Source organism: Triticum aestivum, chromosome 5A (genome assembly GCF_018294505.1).
Source record: "Triticum aestivum cultivar Chinese Spring chromosome 5A, IWGSC CS RefSeq v2.1, whole genome shotgun sequence".
In the NCBI taxonomy this organism is placed as follows: Eukaryota; Viridiplantae; Streptophyta; class Magnoliopsida; order Poales; family Poaceae; genus Triticum; species Triticum aestivum.
In genome coordinates, this window is record NC_057806.1 from 307,912,043 (window position 1) to 307,933,368 (window position 21,326).

The 21,326-nt window shown below is 47.4% G+C and overlaps 1 protein-coding gene across 2 annotated transcripts; it reads right to left on the bottom strand.

The window, feature by feature from the left end:
• Nucleotides 1-43: 43 nt before the first annotated feature.
• Nucleotides 44-6,434, bottom strand: LOC123103068 (probable calcium-transporting ATPase 8, plasma membrane-type). Of its 2 annotated transcripts, none has more exons than XM_044524555.1 (7): nt 5,909-6,434; nt 3,819-3,873; nt 1,790-3,729; nt 1,556-1,714; nt 1,099-1,270; nt 706-1,004; nt 44-610 (listed from the first exon to the last, which is right to left on the bottom strand). In XM_044524555.1, the coding sequence occupies exons 1-7, from the start codon at nt 6,086-6,088 to the stop codon at nt 305-307; spliced, it is 3,111 nt and encodes a 1,036-aa protein (XP_044380490.1). In that variant the 5' UTR covers nt 6,089-6,434; the 3' UTR covers nt 44-304. The 2 variants fall into 2 exon arrangements, with proteins under 2 accessions (XP_044380490.1, XP_044380493.1); XM_044524558.1 differs by lacking the exon at nt 5,909-6,434 and adding an exon at nt 4,656-4,736.
• Nucleotides 6,435-21,326: the final 14,892 nt, after the last annotated feature.

The following is a 21,326-nucleotide window of genomic DNA, read 5'->3' on the forward strand; positions in this document are numbered from 1 at the left end:
TTTGATGAGGCTTAGTTCAAAATTTGTTTACACCAATCAAACCTAAATTAACCTGAAATTGTTTTATTATTTTTGCTAGCATATTACTGCTAAAATCGTAGACAAAAAAAAGTCTTACACTGCATTCAAATGCAAATAAATCCAAATGCAGCAATAGGATTCTCAAGCCGGAGTTGACTTCCAAACAAATGCAGCACCAAAAAGCAATCTTGCAGGGCACACTTGCACTACAAATGAATTCAAGAAAATTAGCAGAGCCAAAATAGCAAATGCAACCTGGATCCATCCTGAAATCACCCTCCAGCTATATGTCATCAGGGCCGTTGGCGAGCGGCTTGTAACCATTCGGACTTCCAGAGATCTCACCCGATTTAACCGGAATGCACTTCAAGATAGCTCCAATAATCAAGCTGATGGATCCAAGACCCACGCTCACCAACCAGAATTGCCAGCTGAGTGGAACAGTACTTGCAAAAGTGCCCAGAAACTCGATGATCACCACCTGGAATACCACCGTCACGCTTATTACCCCGAGGAAGACCCAATTGCCAATGAGACCGCGGAAAATGTTGATCTTCTCCATTTCCCTGCTGTTCACTTCGTTGAATACCTAGCACAACATCGTCGAAAGTACATTGACATTAGTTCGCCAGTTTCGAACAAGGATGTAAATGACTACAAGGTGTTTCACAATGCATCACTCACCTGGCAAAACACAAAGGAGTTGAATATAAGCGTGTTGAGAACGGTCTTGGAATCTGGGCCCTTGATGTTCAGAAGATTTTCCCCGGCGAACATGAGAACGCCAAGCACAACCAGCTGGTATATACTTTGCCCAATGATGTTTCTCCACATGACCTTGGTGATGAAGCTTTCCCCTCGCCCAGTAGGCGGCCTCTTCATCATTTCATCATTTGGAGGCTCAGTTGCCAGAGCTAAAGCCCCTAATGTGTCCATAATCATGTTCACCCACAGCAGCTGCACAGCAGTGAGAGGAGCACTCCCTGCGATGTAAGAATGAGAACATGAATACCATGAGCCATTCGATGAAGAAAAAACCAAGATGTCAAATGAATACATCAATAATGTCTGTCACACCTGTGATGCACGCTGAGACAAAGTTGATCACCAAAGCAACAATGTTCACGGTCAACTGAAACTGCACGAACTTCTGGATGTTTATGTAAACCGCACGACCCCACCTTGCGACGTTTATTATAGTTGTGAAGTTGTCGTCAAGTACTATGACATCAGCACTCTCCTTCGCAACCTGCACAAAATCGAAGATAGTGTCACCAATGTTCATGGAAAAATGAAATGATGATGGATTTGTTAGACGTTTATTTCTGTCGTGAGAGCAAAATATTACTCCAACCACAGATGACGAAAGAGAATTATAGGTTACGTAAATAAATAGGTTGTCATTGCCAACGGCCATTCTGTTATCTTACTTCTGTCAGAATCAATATCAAAATATATTCAGCGTAAGCATCTAACTTTGCAATTTTCTACTGATGCTATACTATATGATCAAAACTGCATAAGAAAATAGTACCTCTGTGCCTGCAATGCCCATAGCAAGCCCAATATCTGCTTCGTGTAATGCAGGAGCATCATTTGTACCATCACCTGTCACAGCAACCACCTCTTGGAACATACCTCTCAAGTTTGTCACGAGCAAATGTTTGTCCAATGGTAACGAACGGGCCATGACCTGCCAAAGGTTGATGAGATGTTAATCTTTCAAGGTTTTTAGTGCACTTAATAGAATAAGAAAGACGAAATAAACCTGAATCTTAGGTATCAAGTCCCTCATTTCTTCTGGGCTTTTGTTACGAAAATCTGGTCCTTCTATTGCTATGCCATCATCAGTCAATATGCCACATTCTTTGGCAATAGCTTTAGCTGTATTGATATTATCACCAGTCACCATTCTCACAATGATGCCAGCAGTTATGCAGCTCTGAACAGCTTCCTTCACTCCAGGGCGCACAGGATCCTTAATGCCAAATATGATTATCAGAGTAAAACCATTAGGAGGGCTATCTGCATTCTCATCAAATTCATCCACATCCTTAAATGCTAAGCACAATGTCCTTAAAGCATCTGAAGCAAATGAGTTGATAGTATCCGTGATGTTCTTTCTCCGATCGTCTGATAAGGGAATAACATCTCCATCTTGATCAATCACTTTGTCACACATCTCAACAATAATTTCTGATGCACCTTTGCAAAACCAACGGTGTCCCCCACCAGGTAAAGAAACCAATACTGCCATCTTCTTCTTGACCGAATTGAAAGGCTCAACCTTAACCTTGGTGCAGCTCCTATCCTCAGCATCACGATATCCTTGCAAGCTCAAGCCATATTCAAATATTGCTATTTCTGTTGGAGTGCCCAAAACAGTTTGTTTATCATCATTTCCTTTGACAACCTCTGCACTAGTGTTCTCAAAAATGCCCTGCAAAAGTAGGCTCCATGCGCTTGAAGAAATCGCAGAATTCAGTTCTTCCAAACTACTGTTACTTGTAACCGACTTTGAAACCTCGGCTATCCAGATTTTGTCAACCACCATATGGTTAGTAGTCAAAGTTCCTGTCTTGTCTGTGCATATGGTACCAGCAGATCCCATTGTTTCACATGCTGCAAGGTGTCTAACAAGCGCTTTGTCATTCATTAGCTTCTTCATTGCAAATGCAAGGCTCAAAGTAACAGCCAACGGCAACCCTTCGGGAACAGCAACAACAATAATAGTGACCGCTGTTGCAAAGTAGTTCACTATAGTCAAGGCATCAGTTGAATACCAGTTGGACAAACCAACTGTCAAACCTTTGTCAATAAGGAATCTAGTCATCAGGACTACAAATGTTAATGTGGCAAATACCAGGCCAATCTTTCCTATGATGGTCGCAACTCCATTTAGCTTAACCTGCAATGGTGTCTCATCCTCTCCTCCCTCACTCAAAGTGCTCATCAGCCTTCCCCATTCAGTGCGCATACCGACAGCTGTTACTATCATCTTAGCAGAACCATCTTGCACTTTAGTTCCTGCCAATATGAATGGTTTATCTTGAGAAGTATACACTGGCTCACTCTCACCTGATAAGCTGGATTCATCAATCAGAAGGGAGTACCCATGTATAAACAGTCCATCAGCAGGCACTTGGTCCCCAATTGATAAATGCACAATATCACCAACTACCAAGTCAAATATCGAGATCTTCTGTCGACCGCCATCTCTGGTTACATGGATAAATATGTTTTTCTTTTCATTATCTAGCTCCTTAAACTGGAGCGATTGCTTATAGTCACTGGCAGCAGTAACCATCACAACTAAGAGAATGCTGAGTATTATCCCCAAGCCATCATACATGCCCTTGGGCCAACCTTCAGATGCCAGGCCAACTACAACAGATAACAAAGCACATACCATCAGAATGATAAGAGTCGTGTCTTGCAATGCATCCCAAACAAACATCCAGAAACTTCTTGAAGGCTTTTCAGCGTAGCGATTGACACCATATATGCTTTGTCTTGTATCCAAGTCAGTAGCACATACACCACGGTCGAATGTTGTGCGAACTTTTTTGGATATCCCATCTACCCCACCATGCATCTTTAAAGCTTTCAAGTCATGCTTGCTTGTTATTGATGCCAGTTCTTCGGGATTGATGGAAAACCCAGCTTTGATTATATAATCTGTTAGCTGGTACTCATTCTTCTTGGCGCCTTGAGCATAGAAAGGTACACAAGTCAAGTAGAGTTACTGGTGCAACACAAGGAACGATAACATAAAAGGTTATCAGGTAGATTTATACCACCAATGAAAGTGATTGCAGCCTGCTGCACATAGAGGGCAACCCGAATTTTTTCCTGGAAAAGAGAACACGAACAAGGGAAACGTTTTTACATACAAAAGTTAGGTTATTTTCTTGCAATGGCAAGATACAATCACAAAAAAGAAAGCAGATAAACTGATTGACTGAATGTGAGCCTGCAATTTTCCTGTCAACATTGTGAAAAAATGGTTTAAGTTCACCTGTTAAACAAAGGAGTTACATCCACATCAAGACTATTTGCCAAGACAAATAATCGCGAAGCATCTGGGTTTGAAAAAGAATGCCAAGCATCTCGAAGAAGAATTAGACAACCAAAGTAGTTGGCAGGCTGATTGGCATAAGAAATGAACTTCTTTCAAGACTTGATGGTCTCTAAGAAAAAGTAGCCCGCCAAAAGATTCAGTAATCTCTGCCTAAATTATTCTCCATCTCTGGGAAGTGGAAACCAAGCCGCCTATTGACTAGAAAGATTCCCAACTTTGTAGTTACATGGTTTAGAATGCATGTGCCTATTGTCAAAAGGCAGTCCAGATCCAGCATAGGAGTGCATGACACACAGGCCCTCCACCTTTATGATTGTACATGTTTAAATTATATCAACCAACCATCCTTTCATTCACATGTCTTAATGAAGTATCCATCGTCAGCTAATTTCAAATAGCTCTCCTCTAGCAACCACCTAGTGCATGATAATATGGTCAAAACATAAGAACGCCATTCCTTTGACTTTGATGATGATGAATGGTTTTAGATGGTCTTTGTTCAAGACGTTGGTGTTGTTCTTTCTGTCTTGATGTTTTACTTCCCGGTGTTTACCGGCCTAGTACATACTACCCCTGTTCCTAAGTATACAATGGTGGCATATGAATACAGATGCCCCATGACAAAAAGTAGTTTGAGACATTTACATTTATTTTTTCTCTCCAATGCAAGCTATCATTAGTAGGTCTCATTAAGAAATAGAAAATAAAGACTTTAGTACACATGCATCTCTACTTTTCACTCTAACCTTTTCAGCTTTTGACCCCGGACCACACTTTTTCTCTCCAAGCACCCGCCTTCTGGAGAGGATCCCGCTTCCCTATCCGAACCTACTTTACTCATATCTGATCCTACATGGCATGCGAGGCATCACCATGAGGCTATGCATTGTACATGCCCTAAGACGCTTTTGCAGTTTCACGGAGGCATGGAGTCATTTAGCTTGTCATGCTTCCCTCGTAGTACTCCTTTCCCAAATACACCCTCTTGAATATTTTATTCGTTGCCCATCCAGGTATGGTGTTTACAAGTTTAAAAACTGCAAACCAGCTAGGGTGGGGTTGGTTATGGAGCGATGTATGAACTCAGGACATGATGCTAGATTCTCAAAGCAAAAAAGAAAAGAAAACAGTGAAGCCGGTGTAAATGCTGGATAAGATAGGATGTGCTCTTCAATTCGGTGCTTGCACGAGATGGTGACAAGAAGGGAAGAGGGCCCTCATCGACAGGAGATGGCGATGAGGCTCGCCTTTTGGACTCCTCCAGGCTGCTTCGCGGAAACTTCGTGGAGGGAGGGAGGGACGGTCGCCATCAGCTTGGCCGCCCAGGGAAGGGAGATCATTGGGCGGTCCCTCCGCCCTCTCCTCCTCCTCCATGGCCGGACTAGGGGGTCAAGTCAACACGACACGGACGCATGGTGCCCACCAGGCCACCACCAAACAGGCTTGCCATAACCGCAGGATCTCTCTCTCTCTCTAAGTCTTCGTTTGGTGCGTTGCAGTACGGAAATGCAGATTAAACTATTAGTAATTTTGGAAAGCGATCTGATGGCAAGAAACAAGAATGGATCGCAGGCAGCAATCGATCAGGCAACTGTTCTTGGGCCATTCCCATAGATAGATAAATACTTTGAAGAAACTGTAGTGCAGAAAACAACCGATCGGTCACCGAGATTTGAAACGGTGGAAAGAAATAGGAGTAGTAAGAGATGTTGAGATGCAGGGGAGAGATGATGCGTGGTTCAAGCCGCAAGCAAGCAAGTCATACTGCCAGGTTATGGGACAAAGTGAAGCGAGCAGTCGTCGTACCTGGACGGAGCGGCGCTTGGCGTGGTCCTGGTGACGCTGGTCGAGGTCGGGCACGTGGCGGAAGCGGCGGCGGCGGTTCTTGACGACGAGACTCCCGACGGCGGAGCGCCACCGCCGCTGCGCCTCCTCGGAGGGGTTCTTGGCCGGCAGGTCGAAGTTGTCCAGCAGGTACTGCTCCATGGCTGCACCTGCACGCGCTCACTCGGCCGGAGCGGAGCGAGATAGGGAGGGCTGGCGGATGGGGCGGGTGTTCGTGAGCACCACCACTTGCCCCTGCCTCCGCCGCGATGGGTTCGAGGAGTACTGCTAATATACTAAAGAAACAAAGGAGCGAATGGCAGGTCTGCCGCCCTTGTTTATTCACACTCGGATCGCAGATTCAGGGAGGAAGGATATGAAAGATTTGAAAAACCCTGACCTGCTCGTTTACATTTCTTTTATACTTGGGTTGGGTGGCTATTTCTATTTCTATGGAGAAAATGGAGGGACGAACATGGGGGCGGCGATCGCCGCCTTTATGTCTTTCCTTATTACTTCGGCCTCTTCTGTTACTTTCTCCCCCTTTTGAAAGCCAAGGCGTTTGGGTCCCCATCGCCCATTTGTACGGCAGATGGTTCGTTCCACTTGCGTGGCCACGCCGAATCAAACCCGGGTTGCCCACTAGTGGTTCAACTTCTGTTCAAATAACTTTCAAAAAAAAACTTCTGTTCAAATATATGGGTGGCTCCCGCTGCAGGGAGGAAAAATCAGTCGCCTCCCAAACCGTCGGATGTGACGGATGTTAGCACTCCCTCCGTAAACTAATATAAGAGCGTATTAGTTTACAGAGGGAGTATTACTTATCCACGCCTTCGATCACGTAAAGCAGCGATGTTTATCTCATCTTGCCGCTCGCAACATTCCTCGCATCACCTCTCGTCCAGCTCACAACATTCGTCGCCGTCTCGCGGCACCGCCGCTCTCGTTGCAGCATCATTTTGGTCCCCGCTCGCAATAGTCGCACAGGCATCGCGGCAAGCCACCGCCGCTCGCAGCATTGTCGGGCACCGTAACAACACTGCTCGCGGGACACTTGCAGCAACACCAAGATATCCTTGAAGCACCACTGTCTGGCATAGCTCACTCTCACAGCACCGTCATCCGATGAGTCCATACTCGCAACAACAACCACTCTGCCCCACTATTCTTTACAGCAACTCGCATTGTTGCGAAGAGCGGCAAGTAATACACGCGTTGTTGTGAACGTCGAGATCAGTGTACAAAGGGCACTGGTTCTAGTGGGCTAAAGACTCACCGGCTTGCACAATTTGCATCATCACTCGCGGCATCAGCCACGATGGCCATCATCCTTGTAGCATCGATGGGCTCATGGTGGGGCCACTTCCCCGGCTTGCATCATCCATCATCGTCGATCACAACATCAACTAGGCGGCCATCGGGGGTGGGGGGCTTGCATCAGTCCATGGGCATCGCCATGGTGAGCTTTTCGTAGGGAAAGGTAGGGACAGAGAGGAAGAGGCTTACGGGAAAGAGCAACTCGTGTGAGGAAGGTGGCAGTTGGAAGGAAGGAGAAGATATTTAGAGCAGGTCAATTTGAATGAAAAAGACCGACTGATATAATGGGATGCAAGGTGGGCAACATGTAGGGATCATGGCGTAGATTAAAAAACCCAAATCGATGACCAAATCGGCAAGGCCGTCGGTCTAGGTCTTTACTGGTAGGACCGCTGGTTCACCAGTTCGATGTCAGCTTTCTATATCATAATCAATTTGTAATACAATCATTTACTTAAATCTAACTAGTTACTAGGCCGAAGTTGCAACTTACGCGCCTATATCAAGCATCCTAAGTTTGAATCCCCTTCAACACAAGTTATTTATAAATTTATTGTGTGTGGCATTGATTCAACCGCCGGTTTTATACTTTCAATTCATGCAAAAAATGTTCGGGTTACATAGTTTTTATCGGTCTAATTGTAGGTCGGTCTTTTTAGCTTAAAAAGTGGCAATGGCGCCGGTTCCGTGTTTTTTGTTTTGGACTCCGGCCCGGTTTTTTAAACCATGGACCATGGGCACGTGGCAAGCATAGGAAGCGGAGCGAGCCAACATGTGTATATGAACGCTTGCGTTTGTACTGTGTTAAAAAAAAGCATAGGAGGCGGAAGTGTCCACAGTAATTAGTCGGGCAATTTTAATCAATTCCCCAAATATATACGAGCAGCTTGGTTCTTGTGATTACTTTTATGAAATTCGTGGACTATTTTTTTTAGGGGAATTCGTGGACTTTTTATCTACGTGTGATACCGCGTGCTACGCGTCATACTTTTCCCAACAGGAAAAAGAAGCCGACTTTTTCTTTGGTACGGAGGAGGAGAGGCCTAAAAAAACACATGGGCATGGTTGATTGGCCCCACGTGACGTGCGTTCCGGGATGGATCCGCGTGTGGACTTTCGCGTGCGCGACGGTGCGGGGGTCGTGGCCTCGTGGTCTCGTGGTCGTGGGGCGGCGCTGTTTCGCCCGTCCGCTAGCCAAGGGCCAGCGACCAGGTCTCCATTTAAAAACGGTCGTGCCAGGGTAGTACCAGTACTACAAATCTGGCACCTTGGGAGCGTCCGCCTGTCCGTCCAACTGGCGTGCGGGTCGAAACGGGAGCACGCACGCCCAGGTACTTGTCGTGCAGTACGTGGAGCGTCGGTGTCCCCAACAGTGGCAGGACGACCGGCCTAATCTATTCCTTTTTTTGTGTGCAAAAAGTAGCCGGCGAAGACGTTTCCTCACGCCAACTTCAGCGCGCGATCCCAACCGGACGTCCGTTTTGTCCGAATTCTGTCCGTTTGAGTAGGGCAATGGAATCGTGTCCGGGTCTGTTCTGAGATGCAGTGGCCGTGCATCCAGCGCGCGGATGCATCTCGGCTGCATCCTGTCCGCGTACATTTTTCTTTGTAAGTCATTAACTTTTTTTCATCATTTATTTTCAGTACATGAAAATTACATCATCATATTTTGACTAGTAAAGTAAGACAAAAAAAATAAGAACAACAAAAATACATTTTAGAAGATACCCCACTTCCATAACTGCTTCCTTGAGTTGGTTAGGGCCTTCTCGATGCACTCATTGTTGATCTATGGAGAAGGCTCGATCTCACATCCTCCTTTTTTCTTCAAGCCAGATATAGATGTTGCTTCCTTACATCTAGTCTCGTGTCTAGCCTCTAATCTAGCAACAAGTGCACTTGTCTCATCTACAGCCTCTATGGTAGCTAAAAGTGCACGAACATGTACTAAATTTTGCTTTATCAATATATCGATGTACTCTTCTTCTCAATACCAAAACTTACATCCGTGCTACACGATAAAATTTATAGTTAGCACAATTAGTTAAAATAGAGCACAAACCGAAACTAAAAAGAGCACATACCCCATCGTTTAAGCACTTGATGAACACTCATCCGAGATGTTCCGGCGTTGTAGACACGCGGCGCACGACCATCCTTGGTCAGTGGTCGCACTTAATGAGTGGCAACGGTGCGCCGGCGAGCTTTTGGGCAAGCACCGAGCCCGGCCGACCGCCATTCGTGTATCTGCCGGTGGATCACCGACGGTGCAGATCCGAGCAGCTAGAGGAGGAGCCACTGCCTGCATGTGGCCTTGCGGCCCTGCCAGGGCCATCCGGCGAGGTGCCTAGCCAGTCCATGGCGCGGCCCGGCCTCCCACAGCCCGGCGAGCTCAAGACCGACCGGATCTGCCCCAAATTCGGCCGGCGGGTGCGCAAACCAGGTGGTCGTGGTTGGGTAGCTCGGCGGCGCCGAGAGGAAGGGGTTGGGCGAGCGCGTGTCCGAACTGTTGTAGCGGCGGCGACGGCGACAGCGAGGGGAAGAGTGGAGGGGGGTGCGGCCGGAGGGAGGGAGGGGGCGGATAGAAAAAGGCCCGCCCTGTGTCACCGACGGGCGGGCCAGGGAAGGACACGCGCAGATGGCCCACGCGTCCGCGTGGTGTCCATTTCACCTCAAAAACAGCGCAAACTTGGGCCGCGAATGCATCAAAAGCGGACACAAAACGGACAAAAATCCGTTTGCTCCTGCGCGCTGGGCAGCCTCATTTATTTGTTTTACCCCAAACAGACATGGATGGACCTAATAGGGTCGTGCAGTGAAGTTGGCCTCGAAAGACAGAATTCTCCGTCCGGTAGTGGACAGCAGCGATACGGTGCGGTCGCAGTAGACGAGCTGGGGCATGGTCAGAAAAGGAGAGCACCGATCGGTAAACACGGAGTCGGTCCGGTTCGGCGGCAAGAGGAACGGTTTGGCCACCGGCCGGTCTGATGACAAAGTCCGGCAGCGAGACTCCGGGGTTGATTCGCTCTGCATCAACAATGGGACTTTACAAATTTGGCTCTATGTATGTGTGTTGATGCGTCCCTGGACAATGGTGGGTCAGGCCTTATTTCTCCATGTTCGTATTCGTTTGTTTCTCTTAGAGCAACTTCAACGCGTCGATTCAAACGGATGATAGATTTGTCCGTTTTTTGTTGGTTTGGATCGGCCGCCCGCTCGACATCCACCCTTTTTAAGATTTAGGTCGGCAATGCATCCAACGGCGGTGATCCATTTCATGTCCACACATAGATTTTGAAAAAGGCCCATAGCCATAGATCATGTCAGCGGTCATGTCATCGCCCAAAGTTCATGCCAGCACCATGACAGCGCCGGAATACAATGCCAGCTTTAGAAAAAACAGCACGCAGTTCAGCTGGCGCATTTGCCAGCGGCCGGCACACATACCAGCACATAAAAAAAGGGCGGGAGAGTTCGACCACGCCACCGTGGACTGGTCATGCCAGCACACTTGCCGGCATACAAAAAAGGATGACGCTCGCCGCCATAGATCACTCGTCGTCAAACTTGAACATGTCTCCTGCATCTTCTCGAACCATGGCCTCTTCCCTGGCGACACGGTGTTGAGATCCACCTTCATGATCTCCACCCCATCATCATGCTCGCAAGACCCACTTCTTTCGCCTTGGTCTTGGCGTTGGCGGCCTCGATCTCTAGCTTTTTGGTTTGCTTCTCCGTCTCCATCTCAAGCATCTTGGCTTTCTTCTCCGCCTCCATGTCAAGCCTCCTTCTTTGGATCTTCATGAAGGCGTTCATTTGTTCTTCCTTGTATCATCGGCGCTCCTCCTTCCTCGAGTCCTTGGTCATCATGCCCTCCACACTTGCGGTCAAGGCATTCAACGCCGCATCCCGCTTGTCCTACTTCTTGAAGTTGGTCTTCCCCCTCAGTTGTGGCTTCTCGCCATCTTCCTCCTTCACGGCCTTCTTCCCCCCATGCGACTTGAGGGCGGCATATTGCGCCTTGAACTTCTCCTCGTCTTTGATGACCCTCCAACAATGGGAGAGGTTGAAGCACTTGCCATCGTGTTGGATTGAATACCTCCAAAGCTTGGAATGCCTACAGATGAATTGCATGCAAGCATATTGGCAAATGGATATAGAAATGGACATGCAAGCATAAACGAAATGACACAAAAGAGGGCCGCTTGCTAGCATACCATGTCTTGCATGCCGATGCCGCTCACGGGGCGTGCCTTGATGCTCTCAATAGTGTCACAAAACTTGTTGCATTCTTGTTGGATCACCCTCCATCGCTTCGAAATAGACACCCACCCGTACATGCTTTGCATTTGGTACGGCGGAAACTTCTTGCGCTCATTTAACTCATGGTGGACACAAATCCAAAAGGTTGATGCCTTTTGTTCGGCGCCGACCTTGGGGTCTTGCCCAATGTCCCTCCAACACTTAGAAAGGAGCTTGTCCTCGACCGCCGTGTATGGCTTCGTCCGCTTGCTCTTGCGGTTCGGCTTCGCCCCGACGGCTTGGTTGGCAAGCTCGTCCTTGAACAAAGGCTCCCCTTCGATGTCCAAGTCATCCTCTCCCTCTTGTCCGTAGTCCTTCGGAAACTCGTGATCGAGCGGGAAGCCATCCAGGTCGAGGCCGACCTGATCATGCATGAAGGCGACCTGATTTTGATCAAAGGTGGATAGCGTGAACGTGTTGGGGAACGTAGCATGCAATTTCAAATAATTTCCTACGATCACGCAAGATCTATCTAGAAGATGCATAGCAACGAGAGGGGGAGAGTGTGTCCACGTACCCTTGTAGACCGAAAGTGGAAGCATTAGGTTAACGCGGGTGATGTAGTCGAACGTCTTCACGATCCAACCGATCTAGTACCGAACGTACGACACCTCCGAGTTCAGCACACGTTCAGCTCGATGACGTCCCTCGAACTCTTGATCCAGCAGAGAGTCGAGGGAGAGTTTCGTCAGCATGACGGTGTGGTGACGGTGATGGTGATGTGATCCGCGCAGGGCTTCGCCTAAGCACTATGACGCTATGACCGGAGGAGTAAACTGTGGAGGGGGGCACCGCACATGGCTAAGAGAACAATTGATGTCCTATGGGGTGCCCCTGCCCCTGTATATAAAGGAGGGAAGGCGGCGGCCGGCTAGGAGGCGCGTTCCATGGGGGGGAGTCCTACTAGGACTCCACTCCTAGTAGGATTCGGCCCCCCTTTTTTCCTTTCTTACTGGAGGGGAAAAGGAAGGAGAGGGAGAGGGAGAGGGAGAGGGAAAGGGGGGCGCCGCCCCCTCCCCTAGTCCAATTCGGACTCCTATGGGGGGGGGGCGGCCACCCCTTGCGGGCTCCCCTCTCTCTCCACTAAGGCCCATGTTGGCCCAATAATTTCCCGAGGGGTTCCGGTAACCCCTCGGTACTCCGTTAAAATACCCGAACCACTCGAAGCCTTTCCGATCTCCGAATACTACCTTCCAATATATGAATCTTTACCTCTTGAGAATTTCGAGACTCCTTGTCATGTCCGTGATCTCATCCGGGACTCCGAACAAACTTCGGTCACCAAAACACATAACTCATAATACAAACCGTCATCGAACCTTAAGCGTGTGGACCCTACGGGTTCGAGAACTATGTAGACATGACTGAGACACATCTCCGGCCAATAACCAATAGCGGAACCTGGATGCTCATATTGGATTCTACATATTCCACGAAGATCTTTATCGGTTAAACCACAATAACAACTTACGTTATTCCCTTTGTCATCGGTATGTTACTTGCGTGAGATTCGATCGTCGGTATCGTCATACCTAGTTCAATCTCGTTACTGGCAAGTCTCTTTACTCGTTCTGTAATGCATCATCCCATAACTAACTCATTAGTCACATTGCTTGCAAGGCTTATAGTGATGTGCATTACCGAGAGGGCCCAGAGATACCTCTCCGATACTCGGAGTGACAAATCCTAATCTTGATCTATGACAACCCAACAAACACCTTCGGAGACACCTGTAGAGCATCTTTATAATCACCCAGTTACATTGTGACGTTTGATAGCACACAAGGTGTTCCTCCGGTATTTGAGAGTTGCATAATCTCATAGGTAGAGGAATATGTATAAGCCATGAAGAAAGCAATAGCAATAAAACTTAACGATCATTATGCTAATCTAACGGGTGGGTCTTGTCCATCACATCATTCTATAATGATGTGATCCCGTTCATCAAATGACAACACATGTCTATGGTTAGGAAACTTAACCATCTTTGATTAACAAGCTAGTCAAGTAGAGGCATACTAGGGACACTTTGTTTTGTCTATGTATTCACACATGTATCAAGTTTCCGGTTAATACAATTCTAGCATGAATAATAAACATTTATCATGATATAAGGAAATATAAATAACAACTTTATTATTGCCTCTAGGGCATATTTCCTTCAGAGCGGCCCTCGACTGTCCTGGCTTTGTGTCTCTTCGGGATCGTAGCCGGCCGGCATTCCGTCGAACAGGTTGCGTGCACCCAACAGCACGTCGGCTGGCATGTGCCGCGCGTATTTCCTCGCCCCTCCGGATGACGAGCCACTGACCACTGGTGTGACGTTGAGGTCGATGGGCGCGGGCGTGGAAAGCGCTGATGACCCACAAGTATAGGGGATCTATTGTAGTCCTTTCAATAAGTAAGAGTGTCGAACCCAACAAGGAGCAGAAGGAAATGGCAAGCAGTTTTCAGTAAGGTATTCTCTGCAAGCACTGAAATTATCGGTAACAGATAGTTTTGTGATAAGGTAATTCGTACCGGGTAACGAGTAACAAAAGTAAACAAGGTGCAGCAAGGTGGCCCAATCTTTTTTGTAGCAAAGGACAAGCCTGGACAAACTCTTATATAAAGGAAAGCACTCCCGAGGACACATGAGAATTATCGTCAAGCTAGTTTTCATCATGCTCATATGATTCGCGTTCGTTGCTTTGATAATTTGATATGTGGGTGGACCGGTTCTTGGGTACTGCCCTTCCTTGGACAAGCATCCCACTTATGATTAACCCCCCTCGCAAGCATCCGCAACTACGAAAGAAAAATTAAGGTAAACCTAACCATAGCATGAAACATATGGATCCAAATCAGCCCCTTACAAAGCAACACATAAACTAGGGTTTCAGCTTCTGTCACTCTAGCAACCCATCATCTACTTATTACTTCCCAATGCCTTCCCCTAGGCCCAAACAATGGTGAAGTATCATGTAGTCGACGTTCACATAACACCACTAGAGGAAAGACACCATACATCTCATCAAAATATCGAACGAATACCAAATTCACATGACTACTTATAACGAGACTTCTCCCATGTCCCCAGGAACAAAGTAACTACTCACAAATCATATTCATGTTCATAATCAGAGGGGTATTAATGTGCATAAAGGATCTGAACATATAATCTTCCACCGAATAAACCAACTAGCATCAACTACAAGGAGTAATCAATACTACTAGCAACCCACTGGTACCAATCTGAGGTTTTGAGACAAAGATCAGATACAAGAGATGAACTAGGGTTTGAGAGGAGATGGTGCTGGTGAAGATGTTGATGGAGATTGACCCCCTCCCGATGAGAGGATTGATGGTGATGACGATGGTGACGATTCCCCCCTCCCGGGGGGATGTTTCCCCGTCAGAACAGCTTCGCCCGAGCCCTGGATTGGTTCCTCCAAGGTTCCGCCTCGAGACGGCGGCGCTTCGTCCCGAAAGCTTCCTTATGATTTTTTCCAGGGCAAAAGACACCTTATACCAGAAGATGGGCATCAGAGGGCTTCCAAGTGGCCCATGAGGCAGGGGGCGCGCCCTCCACCCTCGTGGACAGCGGGTGGCCCCCCTCTGGTGTTTTCTTTACCCAATATTTTTAATATATTCCAAAACTGACTTTCATGAAGTTTCAGGACTTTTGGAGTTGTGCAGAATATGTCTCTAATATTTGCTCCTTTTCCAACCCAGGATTCCAGCTACCGGCATTCTATCTCTTCATGTAAACCTTGTAAAATAAGAGAGAAAAGGCATAAGTATTGTGACATAATGTATAATAATAGCCCATAATGCAATAAATATTGATATAAAAGCATGATGCAAAATGGACGTATCAACCCCTGCTACCTCTTGAGCACTGCATTGGTTTTCCCTTGAAGAGGAAAGGGTGATGCAGCAAAGTAGCGTACGTATTTCCCTCAGTTTTTGAGAACTAAGGTATCAATCTAGTAGGAGACTACACGCAAGTCCCTCATAGCATTCTCCAGTAAAAAGTTGTAGCTAATCTCGTGAGCGCTAAAGTTTCTGTTTTTTATAGCAAGATCGCAAAGACTTTCCCCAAGTCTTCCCAAAGGTTCTACTTGGCACAAATACTAATTAAAATCATAAAACCACATCTAAACAGAGGCTAGATGAATTATTTATTAGTAAACAGAATCAAAAAGCAAGGAACAAAAATAAAATTGGGTTGCCTCCCAACAAGCGCTATCGTTTAACGCCCCTAGCTAGCCATAAAGGCAAGGATAGATCTAGGTATTGCCATCTTTGGTATGCAATCCATAAGTGGCTCTCATAATAGATTCATAAGGTAATTTAATTTTCTTTCTAGGAAAGTGTTCCATGCCTTTCCTTAACGGAAATTGGAATCTAATATTCCCTTCTTTCATATCAATAATTGCACCACTCATTCTAAAGAAAGGTCTACCAAGAATAATAGGACATGAAGGATTGCAATCTATATCAAGGAAAATGAAATCTATGGGCACATAATTCCTATTTGCAACAATAAGAACATCATTAATTCTTCCCATAGGTTTCTTATGTTGGGGATCGTTGTAGAAATTAAAATTTTCTAAGCATCACCAAGATCAATCTATGGAGAGACCAGCAACAAGAGAGAGAGGGGAGTGTATCTTCGTACCCTTGATATCGCGATGCGGAAGCATTACTAAAATGCGGATGAGGGGGTCGTACTCGCGGCGATTCAAATCACGGAAGATCCGATCTAACGCCGAACGGACGGCGCCTCCGCGTTCAACACACGTACAGCCCGGGGACGTCTCCTCCTTTTTGATCCAACAAGGGGGAAGGAGAAGTTGGGGAAGAACTCCGGCAGCACGACGGCGTGGTGGTGGAGCTTGCAGTTCTCCGGCAGGGCTTCACCAAGCTCAACGGAGGAGGAGAGGGTGTTGGAGAGGGGGAGGGCTGCGCCTTGGATGAGGTCCTTCTGCCCTCCCTCCTCCCCTCTATTTATAGGGAGAAGGGGGGAAGGGGCCGGCCCCTCTAGATGAGATCTAGAGGGGGGGCGACCAAGGGGAGGGGGCTTGCCCCCCAAGCCAAGGGGGCGCCCCCCTTAGGGTTTCCCCAAAACCCTAGGCGCATGGGCCCTAGGGGGGATGGCGCCCAACCCACTTAGGGGCTGGTTCCCTTCCACATACATCCCATAGGGCCCTCCGGGGTAGGTGGACCCTCCCGGTGGACCCCCGGAACCCCTTCGATGGTCCCGGTACAATACCGGCAAAACCCCGAATACTTTCGGTGACCGTATGATGACTTCCCATATATAAATCTTCACCTCCGGACCATTCCGGAATTCCTCGTGACGTCCGGGATCTCATTTGGGACTCCGAACAACATTCGGTAACCACATACTATTTCCCATAACAACTCTAGCGTCACCCAACCTTAAGTGTGTAGACCCTACGCGTTCGGGAACCATGTAGACATGACCGAGACATCTCTCCGACCAATAACCAACAACGGGATCTGGATATCCATGTTGGCTCCCACATGTTCCACAATGATCTCATCGGATGTACCACGATGTCGGGGATTCAATCAGTCCCGTATGCAATTCCCTTTGTCCATCGGTATGCTACTTGCCCGAGATTCGATCGTCGGTATCCCAATACCTTGTTCAATCTCGTTATCGGCAAGTCTCTTTACTTGTTACGTAATCCATGATCCCGTGACTAACTCCTTAGTCACTCTGAGCTCATTATGATGATGCATTACCGAGTGGGCCCAGAGATACTTCTCGGTCATACGGAGTGACAAATCCCAGTCTCGATTTGTGCCAACCCAATAGACACTTTCGGAGATACCCGTAGTGCACCTTTATAGCCACCCAGTTACGTTGTGATGTTTGGCACACCCAAAGCATTCCTACAGTATCCGGGAGTTGCACAATCTCATGATCTAAGGAAAGGGTACTTGACATTAGAAAAGCTTTAGCAGACGAACTACACGATCTTGTGATATGCCTAGGATTGGGTCTTGTCCATCACATCATTCTCCTAATGATGTGATCCCGTTATCAACGACATCCAATGTCCATGGTCAGGAAACTGTAACCATCTATTGATCAACGAGCTATTCAATTAGAGGCTCACTAGGGACATGTTGTGGTCTATGTATTCACACATGTATTAAGATTTCCGGATAACACAATTATAGCATGAACAATAGACAATTATCATGAAAAAGGAAATATAATAATAACCACTTTATTATTGCCTCTAGGGCACATTTCCAACAGTCTCCCACTTGCACTAGAGTCAATAATCTAGTTACATTGTGATAAATCGAACACCCATAGAGTTCTGGTGTTGATCATGTTTTGCTCGTGGAAGAGGTTTAGTCAGCGGATCTGCGACATTCAGATCCGTATGCACTTAACAAATATCTATGTCTCCATCTTGAACATTTCCACGAATGGAATTGAAGCGACGCTTGACATGCCTGGTCTTCTTGTGAAACCTGGGCTCCTTGGCAAGGGCAATAGCTCTAGTGTTGTCACAGAAGAGAGTCATCAAGCCCGACGCATTGGGAATAACTCCAAGGTCGGCACTGAACTCCTTCATCCAGATTGCTTCACGTGCTGCCTCCGAGGCTGCCATGTACTCCGCTTCACATGTAGATTCCGTCACGACACTTTGCTTGCAACTACACCAGCTGACTGCCCCACCATTCAAAATATACACGTATCTGGTTTGTGACTTGGAGTCATCCAGATCTGTGTCGAAGCTAGCATCGACGTAACCCTTTACGACGAGCTCTTCGTCACCTCCATAAATGAGAAACATATCCTTAGTCCTTTTCAGGTACTTCAGGATGTTCTTGACAGCTGTCCAGTGTTCCATGCTGGGATTACTTTGGTACCTTCCTACCAAACTTACGGCAAGGAGCACATGAGGTCTGGTACACAACATGGCATACATAATAGATCATATGGCCCAGGCATAGGGGATGTCACTCATCTTTTCTCTATCTTCTGCCGTGGTCGGGCATTGAGCCATGCTCAATCTCACACCTTGCAATACAGGCAAGAACCCCTTCTTGGACTAATCCATATTGAACTTCTTCAATATCTTGTCAAGGTATGTGCTTTGTGAAAGACCAATGAGGCATCTCGATCTATCTCTATAGATCTTGATGCCTAATATGTAAGCAGCTTCTCCAAGGTCCTTCATTGAAAAACACTTATTCAAGTAGGCCTTTATGCTTTCCAAGAATTCTATATCATTTCCCATCAATAGTATGTCATCCACATATAATATGAGAAATGCTACAGAGCTCCCACTCACTTTCTTGTAAACACAGGTTTCTCCATAAGTCTGTGTAAACCCAAACGCTTTGATCATCTCATCAAAGCGAATGTTCCAACTCTGAGATGCTTGCACCAGCCCATAGATTGAGCGCTGGAGCTTGCATACCTTGTCTGCATTCTTAGGATCGACAAAACCTTCCGGTTGCATCATATACAATTCTTCCTTAAGGAAACCATTAAGGAATGCCGTTTTGACGTCCATCTGCCATATCTCATAATCATAGAATGCGACAATTGCTAACATGATTTGGACGGAATTCAGCTTCGCTACGGGTGAGAAGGTATCATCGTAGTCAACCCCTTGAACTTGTCGATAACCCTTAGCGACAAGCCGAGCCTTATAGATGGTCACATTACCATCCGCGTCTGTCTTCTTCTTAAAGATCCATTTATTCTCTATGGCTTGCCGATCATCGGGCAAGTCTGTCAAAGTCCATACTTCGTTTTCATACATGGATCCTATCTCGGATTTCATGGCTTTAAGCCATTTGTTGGAATCTGGGCCCACCATCACTTCTTCATGGTTCGAAGGTTCACCGTTGTCTAACAACATGATTTCCAGGACAGGGTTGCCGTACCACTCTGGTGCGGAACGTGTCTTGGTGGACCTACGAAGTTCAGTAGTACCTTGATTTGAAGTTTCATGATCATTATCATTAACTTCCTCTCTAATCGGTGCAGGCACCACAGAAACATTTTCCTGAGCTGCGCTACTTTCCGGTTCAAGAGGGAGTACCTCATCAAGTTCTACTTTCCTCCCACTTACTTCTTTCAAGAGAAACTCTTTCTACAGAAAGGGTCCATTCTTGGCAACAAAGATCTTGCCTTCAGATCTGAGGTAGAAGGTATACCAATAGTTTCCTTAGGGTATCCTATGAAGATGCATTTTTCCGACTTGGGTTCGAGCTTTTCAAGATGAAGTTTCTTGACATAAGCATCGCATCCCCAAACTTTTAGAAATGACAGCTTAGGTTTCTTCCCAAACCATAATTCACACGGTGTCGTCTCAACGGATTTCGACGAAGCCCTATTTAAAGTGAATGCGGCAGTCTCTAAAGCATAACCCCAAAATGATAGCGGTAGATCAGTAAGAGACATCACATACACTACAAAAAAATACACATCCGTGACATTTTGGGCCGAACAATTTTTTTTCTGTCATACATATGACACTTGTATGACGATAATTGTGACAAAACCCGGTATCATCATAGATGTGGTGGGCTCCTACTTCTATGACAAAAAATTATGACAGAAAATGGGCTTTTCGTCCGGGGCGGGCCGGAGACGCAGCTGCATGACATTCTTTGGGTCGTCCATGACGGAAAAAACCGTGGTAGAAGCGAGGGCGAGGAAAATTTCGGGGAGTTGCCGGTTACGGTGGGAGGTCGGGGGCCGAGCGATGCTCGTTTCTCTCATACACGTACGCGCGCGTGTGCGAGGCGTTGGCTCTAACTGAACCCGAGCGAGGCGTTGGGCTCTAACTGAAACCGAGCGATTGCACTACAGGCTACGCGTTACTGAACCCGAGTGATCGATCAATGGCTGTTAACTGAACCCGATCGAGCGATTCCTTCGCTACTGCTGCTAACTGAAGCCGATCGATGCTGCCTCTGGGATGAACAGTGAGCGTTGCAGGGGGGTTGGATGAATAGTGAGCGGTGGCGTTGCCTCTGGATGAACAGGACCCCGTGGTGTGGTGGAGGGCTGGATGAACAGTAGACGGTGGAGGGGTGCCCGTGGAGGGGTGGTTGAATAGGACCTCGTTGTGTGGAGGGCTAGATGAACAGTAGACGATGGAGGGGTGCCCGTGGAGGGGTGGTTGAACAATAGCCGGTGGAGTAGCGCGTGGTGGAGGCTGGATGAACAGGAGCCCGTGGATGCTGGAGGAGGTCGATGGTGGAGATGAACAATATCCCGTGGAGTCCCGTTTTGCGGTACGCCACACCCCTCCCGATGAACAGGACCCCCGTTTCGACCGTAGCGCTCCAAGACAAGTCCGTTTCGTCCGTTTTGCGGTACGCCACACCCCTCCCAATGAACAGGACCTCCGTTTCGACCGTAGGAGGTCCGTTTCGTCCGTTTTGCGGTACGCCACACCCCTCCCGATCAACATGACCCCCGTTTCGACCGTAGGAGGTCCGTTTCCTCCGTTTTGCGGTACGCCAGACCCCTCCCGATCAACAGGACCCCGTTCTGAACATAGGAGGTCCGTTTCCTCCGTTGTGCGGTACGCTAGGCCTCGTTTCCATCACCTATTCCGTCCAAGCCCTCCCGATGAACACAACCACGCATTCCGTTCCGACCTAGCCGGTTGGCTCACACGCGTTCCGTTGCCTCCCGATGAACACGACGCATTCCGTTGCCTCCCCATGAACACGATGCATTCCGTTGCCTCCCCATGAACACGACGCATTCCGTTGCCTCCCC